The following is an 18,109-nucleotide window of genomic DNA, read 5'->3' as shown; positions in this document are numbered from 1 at the left end:
TTCGATCCATTGTGCACACAGCAGCCAGAGTAATCTTTTAACAACACAGATCTTAACATCTTAACTACCCTACTTGGCTTCTCACTGAATGGAGATTAAACCCACACTCTTTTAAACCCCTACCCTCGCTCCTCTCACCCACGTTGGCCTCCTGGGCACTCCAGCACACCAAGCTCTAACTCCTCACAGCATCCACACTCCCTGCGGTGACAGGTCTTCCCTGATCCCCCACCTAAGCTGGCTTCAACACTTCACGTTCCACCCCACATTACCTGAATTCTCTCTATCGGATATTTTCTTGTTTATCAATCTGATGTTTCATTGTCTGTTTATTGTCTCCAACAAGATGTTGTTAGTTCCATCAAAGCTGCTTGTCCATCTTGTCACCTCTGCATCCCCTGTACTTGGAAAATGCCTGTCACATAGTACGTCCTCAACAAGCATGCATAAATGAAGGCTCCTAACTTAACTGCATCAAAAGGGACAACAGTCTTTGGAGTATCTGAATGCTGGTGTATCTGTTACAGAAAATCAACATTGTCTTAGTGATCAGTGCTCACTGTTCCTCTGATGTGAGCCTCATAACATCGTGGCTGATTTGTCCTCAGATTCCTGCAGTGCCTCGTATGTGTCAACTGAGCCAGTGCTCAAAAGTTCTTTGTTATGTGTTCTTATTACTGTATTTAATTGTTTCATAAGTGGTTTTCTTTTTGTTTGTTTTGTTTTTTATTTCTAGTTATGTTCTTGGAGAGATGAACTCAACATGACACAGGAAAAGCAGATTGAATATACCCAGTCATTCAATCAACCATTTTTGTCAATCGCCAGTCACGGAGGCAAAGGGTTTCTCATGACCACATTATTGATTATGAGTTCCTGTAGTTACACACGTGCATAGGAAGGCATATGTTCTCATAACATCAAAGCAATCACTTAGAATCAACCACAAGTAAGAGGGAATCACCTCGCACACCTCTCCCTCAGGCATTCCTACAGGGCATGACCTACGTGGCTGTGTGAAGTGGGCCCTTCCTCTGAAGTCTAATGCCGATCTCTCGCAATCATTCTTTAGTACTTCAGTCTCTATACAATACAAATCACCTGCAAGCTGAAATTAAAATTCTCATATAAGATTCAGAATTTCTATAAGTAGACACAAGTGGTGATGGAGAACGGCTCTAATATCACACAAAGCCCCTGACAATTAGGGGTCATGCCCAACTGAAGACCAGCTAACAAGTGAAGAATTGACAAGGATAATGACATAACAGATACTTGAAAAGAGAATTCTATTCACAAAATTATATTCTAGGTTAAGAATGTCCTTCAAACAACTGAGGTCTTCAAATATTAATTAAAAAACACAATTTTGGGGGAAAAAGAACTCTCTTTTTGATCTTGCTGCGAAAGTCAAACATGAAGTAAAGTTATTATTCATGGTATAGTTTTGTCAGAAAATGAATTGTTTATTCTAAAAATTAGCATGGAGTTTTCATTATAATCTAGATCTTATTAAATTTAAAATAAATTTACTTTCATAATCTGTGATTCTATTCTTCATGATAAAGTTCCAATCAAAGCCTTTCCACTAAGATTGTTCTGTTTTAACTGGATTCACTTTTACGGGTTCTGTTTTCCTGGAATGGGTTTTTCTATGAGGTAACGATCCTTTGAGCACGTCAGGTACCATCCTGGACCAACCATTAAGTGACTGCTTCTCCCCAAATCGAAGTTTATATTGTTCTGAATTTACATGCATATTGGATTTTGCTGTCGTATGAAGTTAAATGGAAATGCATATGAATGAATAAAAATGGAAAAGACGACTATGAACATGTCAAATGTAAGGCAGGATTGAGGCAGTGGGATTCAGGAAGCCTGGATGGTAGTTCTGATGGGGGCGCATTGCTTCTGTGGCCTTGGATATATCTCTGCTCTCCTTTCTTTCTCTTCTGGGAGTCTATGGGATTTTAGAAAGCATTTACATCAGTGATGTTGGGCACGGGAAAAGCACCATTGCATTTAAACCTGGTGAGGCAGGCATTAATGATCCTATTTTCTAAAACAGGAAGCTAAAGTAAACAGCTGAACCCAACACATCCTGCATCCAGTAACAGAACCAGGAATCAAGTCCAGGTCTCCTATTCCAAGTGCTATGACCTCGAGGACATAGAGGGTCCCAGCACCTTGATGCTTGTCATGAAGAAGGCACCCCAGAAGTTCCAGCTGCCTCTGAGTCAGACTCAAGCACACCAGGCACAGAGAAAAAGATCACTTACAATAACACATTCTCTAACGTAATTCTTTCCTGCCAGGTCATAAAAGGATGGCACACTAAACCACTGAGATAAAAGCACTGTCTCAAAGGACTCAAAGAACAAAGATTCTTAAGGACAGTGTCCTTAAAAAAATCTGACTGAATCCCACATCTATGTTTCTCTGCAAACAAGTCACGTTTTGTAAATTTAAAACAATGCACTGAACGAAATGGATAACAAATGTGTCCCAGAGAAGAGTCATTCTTAGAGTTGCTGGATTTAGCAAATAAAATACAGGACACCCCATTTAAACTGAGTTTCAGATAAACAATGACTAATTTTTCAGCATAAGTTGTATCTGAAGGTCAAATTTAACTGGGTGTCCTGCACTTTAGCTGGCCACTTTCATGCTTCTATATTCCAGCTACAAGTCTACACAGGTGGGAAGTTGAACCAATTGCAACTTCTCTGGAGTTCAAGTGCTTCGGTTGTGAAAATGGGCCGCTGGAATGAGGCCATGACGACCATGCAGCCTCCACCACAGCGCACGTTACCAACGACCGGGAGGGGTCCGGTAGGTTTATCCACTTACGATCCTTTTGCCCCTCAGCATCCTCACTTTTAAATAGGAGAAAGACCTCCTTATTCTTCCCGTCACCACAAAGGGTTGATGCACAAGTCACATTAGAAAATGCCCAGGGAAGCATTTCCAAAGCTTGTCCATATATTTAGGGTGCTGCTGTCTCCCACACTCTCCGTGCTCATCCCAGTGGAGATGCAGGGCTGCGGTGAGAATGGCTGCTCATTCAGTTTTGCCAAGACAATCAGGGAAAGGATAAGGTGGAAAGGCTGTGTTCCTGGAGGTACAGCACACAGGCTGCGCGAGCCTAATGGGGTCTGGAGACAGGCTGGTTACACCCCCCACCCCACCCCAAGCCAAAGCAGATACTTCAGAAGGCTGTTCTTTAGACTTGCACTAAGTTTTCCCCCGAAAGGGAAGAGGTGCATCATAACTCTACATAAGTTACAGTATAGCATCTGGAAGGAAGGAAGGAAGGAAGGAAGGAAGGAAGGAAGGAAGGAAGGAAGGAAGGAAGGAAATTTCTATGAGGTATTTCACCTGTGCCCACAAGCACTAACAACTTAGGGGCTCTCTTTCGTGTAGAAGTGGATTCTTGCCAACCGCCCCCAAACCTGGAGCAGTCGGGGCAGGCAGCCCTCTTCAAGTCTTTGAGTTGATTTAACGTTTACAAGGCTGTCAAAGAAAGACAACAGGCTCCAGATGCTTGAAATAAAGCCACGGCTAAGAGAGATGCAATGAAACCCAATGCCAAGGATTTATTATCCATGACAATATCCTGACGTTTAACGTCCCACCCAAATCATTCCCTCTCTCTTCACCAAAATCGGTTTTATTATCCTCCAGGCTCTTATTTCCATCCTTATTTTATTACACAAAAAACGTCTTACCTCATAAATGAGTTGTGTTATACACCTTTTATAAATGGGTAAATTAGACTTAGTTTTGTTCTTAAACTTTTACAGTATGTCGTAAAATAACCAGAGACTCTCCAGAGCCTACCAAACTCAATGCTGGGAGTTGTTCCTCTCAGGTAGGTGCCATCGTGGTCTCAAACTTGTACCCACCACAGACGCTGCTCAGGGCTCACAAGGGGCCCTTCCCCGTACTGAAGAAGAAAAGAACCCAAAGATAGATGTAATTACACCGCAGGTAATAAGGCCAATGGAGGCTGCAAAAACCTTGCCATGAGTTGTCATAAATGTGACTTGAATTTTAAATCTCAAATCTGTTTCAATGATGAATCCGATCAGAAGTGTATTGTCTTAATGTTCTACTTCAGGGAATGGAGGAATATTTAGGAATACTAGGCATACTTTGGGGAAGACTCTTGCAGCTCAAACCACTCCTGCAATGACAAGTTGACATGAAAATCAGTATCATGAAGAGTAATGTTTAACACATTTTAATTTCACGAGGCTTCTTTATAGCACTGACAGAACTGCACCCTTCAAGATGCTGTGACCACGTGGGTGGAGCGCCCTACAAAACTAAATGAGTTCACGGACTCAAAAGGCCAGGAAGCTGCTGGGGGAAAAGGCTGAACTTGACATTTCCGGTGTCCGACATTCAGTGGTTTCCGCAATGCACAGAAGGATGAATAAATGCATTCGTGAGTGATAAAAAAATAGCAAAGGAATTTTGGGGGGTAGGGAACATAGAAGGTGAATTGACATTTTTTTATAATAGTTGTAACAAAGAGTTTATTTTATAAAATTATACACATGGCAGAAACAAAGTGCTATATATTTCATTCTCCGCATCCTGTGTGCTCATATTTTTAGTAGTGAAAACTGTATTATTCTTAAAATGATAGGCTCACTTAGTTAATGATTAAATAGAATGGTGCCAAGCTAGTAATACCTTTTTTATGAATATTTAAAGGGGTTTAATTTTGCGTATTGTGTATCCTTCCTCTCCTACTTTCTAGAAATTTTATAAATTGATTAGTAGTACGCATTGAAAAAAAATGAAAGGTCATTTTATGTTACATAGTCTGTTAAGAATGAAACCTTTCCCCCTTTTCCAATTTCTCATTTTGGGTATTATGATAAACTTATCACAGGAAAGAAAACTACAACACATAGTTTGTGTTCTAAAAATTTTCCACTAATCTAGACAAGTTACAGCTCCCTCCAAACGCCTACTATCTAGAAGCACTAAATAGTATACGCAAAACTTACTGACAGGACAGGTTATACAAGCTCTGGCACAGCATCCAAATAGGATGAGCCAAAGGGACACACACACACACTCACACACACACTCACACACATTCACTCACACACACTCACACACCTGTGTCCATAGGGCTCCACGCAGCAGTACCTTTTCTTGCTACCGAAGTTGAAGTGCTCACTTATCTCACAAAATGAATCCTGAAAAAGACAGAAATGCCTTAAAACACATTTTCAATATCCCAGATATCTTGAAAGGGAAAAATAATTGAAATACTTGGCCTAAGTTTTATAGAATATTTCTTGGCATCTGGAAGAGTAAGGGGAAAAAAAGAAAAACTTACAAGGCTAAGTAAAATTGATACAAACATAACAACTCTCATGAGTTAAAAATATTGGATGAAACCTACTTATAAAGCAGCTAATTTAATGTGTTTTGTACTCTTGCCTAAAATAATGCATCAAAGGATAAAAGTTCTTTGAAAATATACTGCACTTAGGGTTTTTGTGTTCTAATACTAAAAATACTATAATTGTAATGGCCTAGTACTTAAATTTTCAGCCACTCTCTTTTAAAATGTCATTTGAGAGTTCCCACTTTTTTAAACTCTAAAATTATATATGGAAACTAAACCCACTGGGCAAAGCCTCCAGGCACCTCATTCAGTGATGTGCTTGCACACTGGGAGGCCTTCAGAGAAACTTCACCATCTTCCTGAGTTAGATTCTGTGCGACATGAAATCTATGAGCCTCTGCTTTGCTTCCGTGAACAAGGAGGCCGGACTTCAGTGCAGCTTGTGGTGACGGCCCAAGGTGGGAAAGGCCTGGGTTTCAACCCAACAGATCCTTCTTCCGAAGGGTAAGACCCTACGCACATTATTTATTCTCTCTGTAAAATAGTGACCATGACACTAACCCTCGTAGGTCTCCTCAGAACTTAGAGGAACGATGCATATAAAGTGATGGCATAGAGTCTGGTACTCAGTATTTAATATATGATACCTACTGTTTTTAAGTGAATTGAACATTAAATGGAGTATATGTTCAAAGGTAATTTTTTTGTAAAGATAAAAAGAATTTATTCAACAGGCTTCTACAGAAAAACTAGATGTTAGCCATTGCTGCTTCCTAAGCTCCTAGTTTAAATACACTAATTTCTCTACAGAAACACTCATTTTTTAAAAAGTTGTTTTAATGTTAGTACTTTCTCAAAATAGAACTGAAATACACAGATTCCCTAGACCAATAACTACATTTACATGTACTATAATTTCCCATACAATACATAAAGTTTAAGAGCCTAACATTTAGTTGAGAAAAATAAATATAAGAACATAACTTGTTTTTCCATTACTATTTAGAAATTGTATTGTTTGAAAAATAAGTTGCAGATTTGCAGGACATTTTTCCCCCCAAAATATCAAAGATACAATAAAACGGACAACAAATATGAGAAAATATACAACTATGATGAATTACCTATGATGAAAACGATAGCAATATTTCATAATAACCGTATTCTCAAGTGGAAGAAAGCTGGATGAAACCATGCTTTGACAACACTCAGCTACAGGAGACCTGGGGGTTCAAGTTAGCCGGCTTAGCGCCTCCCTAAGGGGGTTCACTTGGGGAAATTTACAAGTAGGGTGTTTCCTGTGCCTCAAGGAGGGCCCTATAGCAAGTGCCTGGAGCAGCAGCATTTGGGGAGTTTGCAGGAGCCTCAGAACAGAGTAAAAAGATGCAGACTCTGGAAGATCACAACACTCAACCCATTCTCTTCTAAAGTCTCCTGTTAAAACCTCACCCCCGCTTTGTTTCTCGCCAGTGGTTTTTTCATCAGTCATGTGAATTAATCACCAAAAACCAGAATTACAGAGTGTACCGATTTCCTGTCTGGAAAGGGATGCTTGAAAGCTTACATGGAAATCTGCTACAATTATCTGTAGGAAAAACACACGTAACTTGCATAAAATATAATGCTAGATATTTTTTCCTGCTCTTGGATCCTAATTTTATGCAGTTTTAGTTACATTATTTGCACAATTGGGTCCACTACTGCTGTTTGGAAAATACTTAAAGAAGGAAAGTATTCAATCTGAGAAGTTGATACTCTGCTCTCCTGGTGAGAATTGAGAACACTTGGGACTGAAAGAGAATTTTAAGCTCATTTATGAATCTCTCTGCCCCCATTCCTCACTTCTTCCCACATCCCAGTTTAAAGATGAAGTTTACTTACTTGGGCCTGTCACAAATTTAGTTAACAGCAAAGTTGGGAACAGAATCAGGGGCCTGGCCTCCCATTCTGATTGCCTTTCTAGCATCTTCCACAATCCACAAAGTTTCTGTTCAACTATTAATAAAAATCCAACTAAAAAGTGAGAAAGACAAAGTCTATATAATCACTGTTCTGTTGTTCTAATTCCCACTGATCAGAATAAGGGAATGACTTATTCTGCATCTGTGATTCTATTTAAGGCACCAATGAGTCTCAAGGTAAAATAGTAAACTACTGAAAATCACCACTAAAAGAGATAAGGAAGTCTGCATTACTTTCTTTAGATATCTTAAGAACCCCATGAAGTAAATGCTATTGTTTCCATTTCACAGAGAGAGCAAATAAAGTCCCCAAGGTCATACTCTTACAAAGAGGGGGCCAGGGGTCGCTGCTGAAATCTATCCTACTGAGGGCCCTTAACCACCATAAATATAAATAAATGTTAAAGGGTGCAGACCAGGGGATCCCAACTAAGTGGTGGTGCCAGCCCTTGGGGGCATTTGTAAACGGGGGGTCACAAAGATGGGGTGCTCCCGGGATTCAGGGTCTGGGCCCAGGGATGTTAAACACCCCACAATGTGCTCAACCATCTCCCACAACAAAGCAGCATCAGCACCGAATGCCAAGGGCATCTGCTTTTGAGAAGCATTGGTTTAGACTAAAATATGAACACACATAAGAAAATGAGACCAGGCCGGTTGGGACACCTGCACGTGACATCCTCCAAACTCTCCGCTCTGGTGTCACAGTGGAGTTCACTTGGGTCTGGCATGGGAAGAAAACAGAGCCTCCGTCTAAAGTTATTTAGTATTTCCAAGTTTTCTCCAGCTATGAAAACATCTGAAAGGCTAACTGGGACCAAATATAAATAAAATGCAGAAATTGCTTCATATGGTTTCACGTTCAGATTTGACCGAGAGCTGGAAAACATGCTTTGTAATTTTCCATGCATTCACAATCACATGCATGAAAACTGTCCCTTCAAAGAAAACCTACTTACATCCGAAAGAAAACATAATCACTGAAATCTAGGCTGTAAATATGTCAACTGATTTGCTTTGCAGCTTAGATGTGGGAGAGACTCCCTCCATTGGCTCCTCGGTCTGGGGCATGAAAAGCCCTGCGAGTCCAAATCAAGTATGTGATGAAGATCTGTACTTTTTTTTACTTTTGTGCTTTCACACTAATGACAAGTAAAACCAAAAACAGGTCAAAGAAGTACACTTGACATTACTGGGATGACCACCTTGTAACCAAGTCCGGTCCTGTAATTTTAGTGCTTAGGTTTCTATTCATGTTCCAGACACACTGCAGCCCAATGGTTCTGGGGGAAAGAGAACATAAAAGCAGTAGATGTAATATACAAACACGCTTTCAAACCAAGTAAAACCCAGAAGCTGGCATGCTGTGCTATAGGAATAAAAGTTCCCTGATTGCTTAAACAGAGAGACCCAGTAGGAGAAGTGAATCATCGTAGGGTGACTGCAGCTGCCAGCCAGACCCTCCCTGGGCAGCAAGGCCATGCTCACTTTGCATGCAGGGTGATTGAATGGATGCTGTCCATTCGCATTTGGCTGGAGGTTTTTCATTTTATTCATAATTAACTTATGCATTTATGTTGGTATTCCAGTGGCACACACGCTGTAACTGTTACTGTAGGCAGAAAGAACAGGGCCGCAGGGAGGAAGGGAAGGAAGAAGTGCGGGAAACAAAGGAAAGAGGAGATGACATCATTCTTAAGAAAAGGTGCAGTGACATCTAATTGTACCAGATTATAATACTGTCAGCATTGTGGGCAGGGAAACACCTCCATCCCCTGTGTCACCAGGACAGTGCCGACAAAGGCCAAATAAGAACAAGGGAATCCCACCCCTGAGGAGAACCAGTGGTCAGCTAGGACAGCAGGGATCCATCCGGAGAAAGCCTGTGATGCCACCACAAAACTTGAATATTTCGTGCCTTTATTCGAATAAAACCCTAAGCCTCTTAGTTCTTCTGGGGCAGTTGTCCTTTTCCTGGCCCACCCACATCTGTTATTTTGGGAGTGTCCTTTTTCTTTACTTTAATAAATCTACCACTTTCTTGTCTTTATTCGTATGGCTTAATTCTGTACGTCCTGGAATACCTTCCTTTGACGACACAAGAACCCTTGCTCGCTGGTAGCATAACTTTGATGCAGTTATACCTACTCTTAAGAATTGCATGTTTAAAAAATGTTAATATAAAAGGAAGTCAACACCAGGTACGGTAGATATCTAGAATTTCTGTTGTGCTCTCATCATTTTCTTTTGGGAATTCCCCGCTGCCCCAAGGACATATCACACTCTGGACTACCGGCCTCAACAGAGTAGTCAGACCACTCTATTCTTCCAGACACAGTGATGGTTCCAGAGCAGACATGTGATGCAAGCAAGGCCAGAGTAATGCTGAGAGGACTGATACAGATGTGATGGGCCTTCTCTACCACCGGAAGGTCAAGAACCACAGAAGTTTGCCAAGAAGAAACTTTTCCATGAAGAAAGCATGCAGGAGAATCAAGCCAATGTAGCCTAGGGCCCAAAGATGGATAGATGGATGGATTTATGGATAAAAGGACTGAAGGAAGGATAGACAGATGAAATAGACACACAGAAAAACAGACAGATTCTTGATGAAATTATTTGATCAGCTGATTTCACAGCCAAACCAATCCCCAGGCACTTCTATCATGTAAGTCTGATGAGTTTAAGGTGCATTTCTGTTGCTTGTGACCAAAAGCTTTCCAATATCCTGGAGACCAGTAAGAATGTCTTTCTTTAACAGAGGTACGCTTCTTAAGTTTGAATAACACTGGATCACGCGATCCCCTCTACCTCTAAAAGTCAACGATCCTATCTATGTGCGTGTGTGTTTCAACTATTTCATCAGCTCGAAAGATCGGGGGCTTTTTTCTTCTTATAACCTCAGCATAGGTATTCAACAGAGAGTAGAAATGATCATTCTTATCTTTTTTACAATTATAATTAAGAATATGATATCAAGTGAGGCTTTTTGCTTTCCCAAGTTTAGGTGTAATAACATTATTTAGAGAAAATAATTTGCAAAAAGCTAATCTTACTTTATAATTCAGATTCAAGGGGAAGGTCTCAAAAAACACAGAGGCCAACAACGACACATAGGCTTTAAAAAGCATGTTCACTAAAAACTAAACACCAGAGAAATAGATATCTTTCAAAGCTTTTTCGAGTGCTTATCAAAATAACTCTTATGAACCTAATACTCGGTTTGCTTTACCTGCTTTAAACATTTGTTTGGCAATAAGTATAAATGCCTACCATTTAGAGAAAATGAAATATATCTATTTCAAAATAAAATGAGAATACCAAGTCAGTTAATAAGACTGCAGAGCTAAATATCAAATGGATGACTCATGTGGAAAGACTTTCTCCAATTTGTATTCCTAGGTGTGCAGCTAGCTCACAGGCACTTTCTGAGAAACTGATACTCTGACAGATATTTCAAGGCCACATCAATCAGCTGTAACATGGGTCAACTGATGCCACATCTGTCCCGCTAAACTAATTTCAGAGGAAGTCTTGCAAAGTCAGTAGAGAGTCTGCAGCCTAAATTCAGAAATTAGTCATTTTTCCACCCTCCACTATCAATCAACTCAGTGATGTATTCAATTGTCCCACAGTCCTTACTAAAGGCTTTTATCTTAGGAAGAGGTTTAATCCTGCATCAGCTCTGAGAACGAAGGACAAATCTAACTCAACACAACAGTTAGAGGTTCGGTCAAGTTCAAGTTGAAAAATTGTTTTGGGGATAAACTAATAAATACCAAGCAGCTCTGTTTAGCCTTTTCAATTACAAGTGTCATCAAAATGCACTAAGAAGTACAACCAAAGTGCTAAATTAATCTGTGTTTCCAAATCTAGAGGAAGGGAGCATCAGAGTAACACATTCTCTATCATCAGATAAGAGTGAAGTTACAAACTTTACCGACACAACTTGAAAGGAATTTCAAATATTTTTAAAAGAAATGATATCAGAGACCAGAGTCAAATCATCTATGCAGGTGGAATTTTTAAAAAGGAAATTGTGTTACACAACATACTCAAAAAGCTAAAAAGTGCTCATCTTGAGGTGCTGAAGACATGATATGGTGAAAATATTGACGATTTCTATGGATCTTCGTATCACAAACTGAAAAAAAGCTACTGAATTGTACTAAAAGCCTATTTAAGTTTGCATTATTCTAAGCAGATATCCATCCAGGACTAATTGTCACTGCATTCATTCTGCCACATTTTTAGGAGCACGATCTTGCAGTGCAGCACCTAACTGGATCTGAAGTTGAAACCTCGAGATAGAAAGGCAATGAGAAACACCATTTCATGGGCTCCACGGATTCTTCCAAAAAGGAAGAATTCAACCCACGTGAGTACTTTTAGGGCAGTAAAAGGCAGCTTAGAGCTGGCTATATGTACTTTGCTTATACACAATAAAGCACAAAAAGCGATTATTGCACCAGAATTACCATCATAAAAATATTATAAATGATACCAAAGTCAGACTGAGTCAATTCCCACAGTTTTATCTTCAAGGCTAGTGACTCCTTAACAAAATATACTTAACAAAATCATTTGTCTGAAAATTGTGAAAAGATTATATTCCCATATAATTACACAAACAATAATTTTTAAGAGTGGATAGCAGTATTGATTTTTGTATCCATCATCTGTTTTAACATAAATATCTTGCAAATAAAAATGTCACAGCTTTTAGAGGTGAGAAAAAAATTTGAGGAAGTAAGGAAATAAAATAAAAAGAAAGAATCCCCGACAGAGGACCTGGACCGTCAACAATTCAGCACATCTTTGCAGTATCAAAGAGAAAGTCCATCACAGAAAATTCCATGGGAGTGTAAAACTTCTGTTTCTGGACTTTGATCCAAGCAGTCATAAAAACTTGTCCTCACTTAATAGCTCCTCGTTCCAGTATATGCCAAATATTCTCAAGCTTTTGCTCAGTACAAAACAAAGCAATAAAAAGTCAATTGTGCTGCTCCTACAATACTAGCCCACTCAAAACATCACCCCCAGCACAGAGCTGATTAGCTGCTAATGAAAGGGAACATTATTCGAATAAGCTGTCAAGAGCAACAACAGCTGTGCAAGTGGCATTAGCACCAGGAAGGCCCATCGGAGAAGGCAAAGCATTAGCGCCTTTAATTAACAGTCTCTGGGGCCCCTAGGGCTGCAAAGTCGTCTCCAATACTGAGGGGAGGGGTGGTGCATATGTCGAGTCTCAAATTAATTTTTATGCTAATAGATTATGTTATGAATTGTTCGGCTGACACTCAAAATCATGTACACAGGTTGTGATCACTCTAAATAGCATCTACTTCTATGCTCCAAATTCTGGTTTTTAATGAGGTGCTTAGCTCTGTATTTGAAGATAGTTACAGCAAACTGTAATATAGCAGCATCAGGGCTTTAAAGGTCAAGCGAAATTCATAGGTGTTCAAAGGAGAATTTAGGAGGGCCAGAATCTTCATTCTGTTCAGTACTCATGGCAAGGATAGAGACGTTTGCAGGAATGTCAAAAGACAACAATTAAATCAAAGAATGTAGAAATAGTTCCATCACCATGCCTGTTTACAGGCATAGATGGCTGATCTAAGGGAATCCAAATTTATTTTAAATCTTAAAACATGCCAAATGCCGCTACAAGACTATTGTTTCATGGGTTTCCTGAGTCACCTACAGTATTCATTTTACACTTAGAAAGTGTAACTTAAGGGGAAAAAGCAAAGTAATGTGGTCTTTCGGTTAAAAAAAAAAATCTTAGCTGTAAAGTGAAAATGTCTGCAGTAAGTTTTTGCCACAACCAAGTGAATCACTCTGGGTTTAGCAGGTTGGCAACTTTATAAGCAACTGATGTCCAACCTTTCATTCCCATTGTCTCCTATTTTAAGTTAATGTCAGGAAATAGAAAACCAAACTGGAATATTGTTTTGTGAAGAACCTCTGGCTACACACATGCTCTTAGATGGTATTCTTTACACAGACAACTTGCAGCCTCTGTAACTCCCAAAGTTGAGGGCCTGTGCTACCCTTAAATTTTTACACTTTCGTTTTCCAAGATAAACTCAACACAAACTCTTCCCTTAAGAACACACACACACACACACACACACACACACACACACTCCACAGAAAGTGTGCAGCCAACTGTCAATACCAACTATAATATAAAAACCTAACTGGAAAAAAGGATACAGTTTCAGATGGTCTAAATTTTACACTGAGGGAGTAATTTTGAGGATTAGGATTTTAATCCTATGTATGTTACTTGGAAGAAACTGTAATATGAAAAGAAATGTAACAACTCTTCCAATTTATTTTTCAATAAAATATTACTTTCAAAGTCTGGCAGGCTCTGGAAGTCAAGTGTTTTTATGTGTGACTAGTTAAAAACCACCACCAAACAATGCGGAATTTATGTCTTTAAAAGGAGAGAAGGGGAGGAAAAGGGCATTTATGCTGATTTGCAAGACAAACAACTTTTTTCTTTCAACTGTTGATAATCTGCCTAAAGACTACCCTTCCTCTCCCCCCCCACCCACACACTTAAAAAATCAGCCCAGTTCTGCCCACCCACTCTTCAGCTTCTGTGCCCCCCGTTCAGTGAAGGCAGAAGAGCCAAGTGTGACAGGATGACAGGAAACAGGAAAGATGGCTTCGGAGGAGCAGAGGACCTCTGAAAACTTTTGCCCACGGCAATCGGCAATCCCAGACCACGGTGGCCTTCGTGCCTCACCCCAAACTCGCAGAGAGACCCCTTTGAAAAGAAACCGCTTTCCGTTCAGGGTTTACCCTTGGTCCCCCCAGAAGTGGGGTTTTGAAGGGAGGAGGCGAAAGCCGGGAAGAGAACTTTTAAAGGAAGGCAGAGTAATTAAACAGGAAGATAGGATTTGTCCGAAGCCGCCGCCTCTGTCTGGAACCCCGAAAGTGGTCAAGTTGACCCTAACTCTCTCTGGACGTTCTTTCGGAGAAACAAGGTTAAAAAGTGCCCCCTCTAAGACTGCAAAGTAATAACACCCGCAGAGTCAAGGAAGACGGAAGTGTCACACGGCCCATCTCAGTGAAGCATCCCCCGCCGGGTGACCCGCGCCTCCACCCAGCCCCGGCCCCGCCGCGCCCGGGAAGTGGGTGCTGGGGAAGTACCTCGTTTTGTTTCCAAAAGGCAACATAGCAGACGTGGGGAGTTCGAGGTGCGGACCGTGCGGCCTCGGCCTGCCCCGCACTCCAGCAGGCGCAGGGGGCGACGCCGCGCCCAGGTGAGGCGGGTGACTGGAGCCGGGTCCCTTAGCGCCCCCGCCTCCCGCTCGCCCCGCGCCGCGCCGCCCCCTGGCGGGGAGCGCCCGGCACAGCGGCGATCGAGCGCCCGCGGGTGGGAGCTGGGCTCGGAGCCCCGGCCGGCTCCGCCACCATCACCCCCGCGCGCGTCTCCCTCGGGCCTGGCGGCGATCGCCGGCTCCCGACACCGGCTCCCCCGAGCCGGCGGCAGCAGAATTCGGGCCCTTCCCCAAAGGGTGGTGCCGGAGTCAGCCTGAGCGCGCGCGCGGGAGCCGGGTCGGCGCTCCGGCTCCGCACCAAATCCACAGGCTTCGGGGACCCGCCCGCCACGCACTCTCGGCTGCCCCTTCTGCGTCCCTCGGCGTCAGCCTCGCTTCCTCCCAACTCTCCGCGATCGTTTCCCACGCGCGCCCCGCTGCCTGAGGCGCGGCCAACTCCCAGAGGACAGGCACGTCCCCGCCCTCCGCCGCGGCCGCCGGCCTTGGCTCTGGACCAGACAGAGCTGGCCCTGGGGTCGCTCGGGCCGCACTGGACCCGCCCGCCCCGGGGTCCGCTCCCGGGTGTACCGCGCGACCCCTCCCGGAGCCCTCTCCGCGGCGCCGCCTCGGGCGCAAGAGAGAGCGCGAAATGGGGTGCGCGCGCGGGACAGTCAGGGGCTGTGGGGGCACGAGGCGCCAGCACTCACTCCGGAAAGGCTCCCGCACGTTGCTGCCCTGGGGCTTCCCCGTGGTCTCGCCTCCTCCCCGGCTCCCCGCCCTGGCAGGCCCAGGCGAGGGGGACGGGGGAGGAGCGCAGCCGCCAGGACCAGGCTGGAAACCGTGCTTCCGGAGCTGCAGGGAAGGGGCTCAAAACTGTTTTGGTTTCGCTAAGGTTTAGGGGCACCAGGAGGCGGAGAGGACTGGAGGAGGCCCATGAGCGCGGTGCATGGGAGCATGCTGCCAGGGAATGCCAGGGCGGCCGGTGGTCCGGGGTGGCACCGACATTTTTGTATTTGAACTTGGCAAATTTGATCGAACCCCAGTTTTTCGACTGTACTCGTCTTAAAGTCGAGGTCTCTGCACCGTCACAGGTCCAGGGACCTACTTCAAAAGCCAAGGCCCAGGAGCCGAGGCTGTTTAATGGTGAAGGAAGGGGACAATGCCATAGCGGACAGAGAGCAGCCCAGATCACGCTCCACTCCCCGGCTGGGTCTGCCGCGGGTCCTCTTCTTACCTGGTGGCTTTCCTAACAAAGTAAGAGAAGGTAAAGTCCCAGTGATCGTCCAGCCATGCTTCCACCGAGTCCTGGTCCCGTGGCCGCGCGGATCCCGGGCCCGCCCGCTCCATGACCGCGCCGCGCGCCTGTGCGCCTTGCGGGTGCCGGGTTCCACCCCAGTTGGGGTCCCTCCCTAGAGCAGCGGACTCGGCCTCCAGACCCTCCCCCTCGCCTCGCTTAGGTCTGGACCGCTTCGGCAAGCTGCTCGGGCGCCGGGCCAGCCTGCAGCCCCGCCCGCCTCTCCGGATCCCCGGCTCCAGGTGTGGCGGGCGGGGCGGGTGCCGCAGCCCGCGCCTCCCTGGGGTCCCGCCCAGCTCGGCCCCTGCAGCCGCTCCTGTCCCCGACCCCGAGGCGACCGCCGCGGTGACTGGCGAGCTCTCCGGAAGCTCGGTGGCCACAGCCTGAAGGCGGCCACGCGGCCGCTGGGGTGCGCTGCGCGCCGAGCGGGCTCCCGGGGCGCACGGAGGTGACGGGAGTGTTCGCGGAGTGTCCCATTCTAGGAAAAGGAAGGCCGCGGTATGGAAGACCCATCCGCAGCCCAGACAGACGTAGCTAAGGGAAGTTTCCCCTAGAGTGAGAGGTGCGCTTTTCCTTGGGCCTGGGAGAACAATGACCGTCCGTCCGCCTTGCTTCGCTCCATCCAGCGCTGGGGTCTGGGAGCCCAGTGCTTCACGGCGCCCCAGCCACCGAGTCCGCCCGGGGCAGGAGAATGGGGGCGTGGGCGACCTGGGCAGGTCTATGGGTCCTGGTGGGTGACCTCCAACACAGCCTTATCCGTGCTTGATGTGAATGTTAACAACAGCAATGACAAACTAAGTGCCTTTGCATCAAACACTACCTTGTCACGACTTGGAAAAAGATTTGCTGGAAAAGAAAAGGGTATCTGGAATAATCACGGGTGATGGTTTGTGTATGAAGCCAGCAAACAAGGACACCTCTGTACAATCAGCTGGAGACCATGGGCACTGCCGCTACAGTGCAGAGGAGCAGGAAGCCCGATTTTACATTAATTCGTCATTTATATTTAACTGGAATTAACTCACACCCACCCCCAAAAGTATCCATTTGAAAGGGCTCTCACTTCCTACCCTGTTTTGTCCTATCCCCATCATGCTTTACAAAAAGGCATTTGTGTTTTCCTTCGCTTGGTCCTCATCTCTATATCCCTGTCCCATACCTACAATTTTAATCTGATTTCTGCAATGAACTAATTTTTTTTGGCAGAATTAAATCTGGCCTTGTATGTTTCACAACTTGTTAACACTATTAGTAATATATCAAAAGTGACTTGCTACATACTTTTAACAAACTCCTTTCAAAATATTTTTGGCAACAATGTAAGACATTACTCACTACAACATAGAAACATAATTAAATTGATAACATAACAACTTTTAAAATGTCTTCCAATCAATTCCCCAATGCAATGGTTTGTCCTTCCCGCATTAACTAATTGTCGTTTTGTAACCTCTGTTTCTCTGAAACTTTCCATTATATGCAAGTAACCACAACCAATACACAACAAGCAAAGGAGGAGACTGAGAAACAATGTATGATAAATTGTATCAGATTTTAAAGTACCAAAAAACAGGAAGGCTTCTGAAAAAGCACTGCAAGAAAAAGTTCATGGATTCTCCCATGAAAGAGTCTCAATTCTGTGCAGTGTAGATGGTGGCTTGGAGGTCAGTGGGAAGGCCTGTTTCCTGAGGAGAGCATATCATAAAGGACTCAGGATGAGTTGTTTCAAACTGTTCTAGTCTCTATGAAACTCAGATAACATTTGTAACAGTACCTCTTGTAACTTTAAAGTACTCGAAGGTGAGCATATTTTGAACTGGCTTCTCATTCCCAGCTCCATTTTAGTCTTCATTCTAATTTGTTCGGTTATTTTATGTTTTAACTTATTGGTATGGATCGCTCTAAGGATCTCAAATCTTGTTTTAGAGTGAGTTGAAGAATGAGTAAATAATAAACACTGCCAGGAAATAAGATGAAAAAATTCTGTTAACGCTGCTCACAACAAACAATTGTGAAACGACTTAACAGAAAGCCCCCCAATGTATTCCCACTGTATGAAAAGAAAACCCAAACTCTAACATGACTTTCAAGGTTCTGCATGATTTGGTTTTACGTGTTAAAGATTTTGGTCATTCAACTAGGAAAAAACAATCAAAACCATGGATGATCAAAATACTTTCCCAAAAAGAATAACACGAACTGT

General features: G+C 43.6%; 1 protein-coding gene across 6 annotated transcripts in view; it reads right to left on the bottom strand.

The window, feature by feature from the left end:
- The window catches only part of PDE5A (phosphodiesterase 5A), a 109,511-nt gene extending 93,202 nt beyond the window's left edge, over positions 1-16,309 (bottom strand). The window contains exons 1-2 of one of the 6 annotated variants that reach the window (XM_019744519.2): positions 15,847-16,309; positions 5,137-5,216 (exon numbers count right to left, since the gene is read on the bottom strand). Coding sequence is in view for 2 of the 6 variants with exons in the window: in XM_019744515.2 (XP_019600074.2) it covers positions 15,847-15,959 (113 nt within the window). In the remaining 4 variants the exon portion in view is untranslated. Of the gene's footprint in view, positions 1-5,136; positions 5,217-14,502; positions 15,284-15,319; positions 15,475-15,846 lie in introns of those variants that run through there. The other 5 variants (XM_019744518.2, XM_019744517.2, XM_019744515.2 and 2 more) reach the window with 5 other exon arrangements.
- Between the last annotated feature and the right edge of the window lie 1,800 nt (positions 16,310-18,109).

Source organism: Rhinolophus sinicus, linkage group LG07 (assembly GCF_036562045.2).
Source record: "Rhinolophus sinicus isolate RSC01 linkage group LG07, ASM3656204v1, whole genome shotgun sequence".
In the NCBI taxonomy this organism is placed as follows: Eukaryota; Metazoa; Chordata; class Mammalia; order Chiroptera; family Rhinolophidae; genus Rhinolophus; species Rhinolophus sinicus.
Note: the sequence above shows the minus strand (reverse complement) of the source record. Positions and strands in the feature narration are given on the sequence as shown.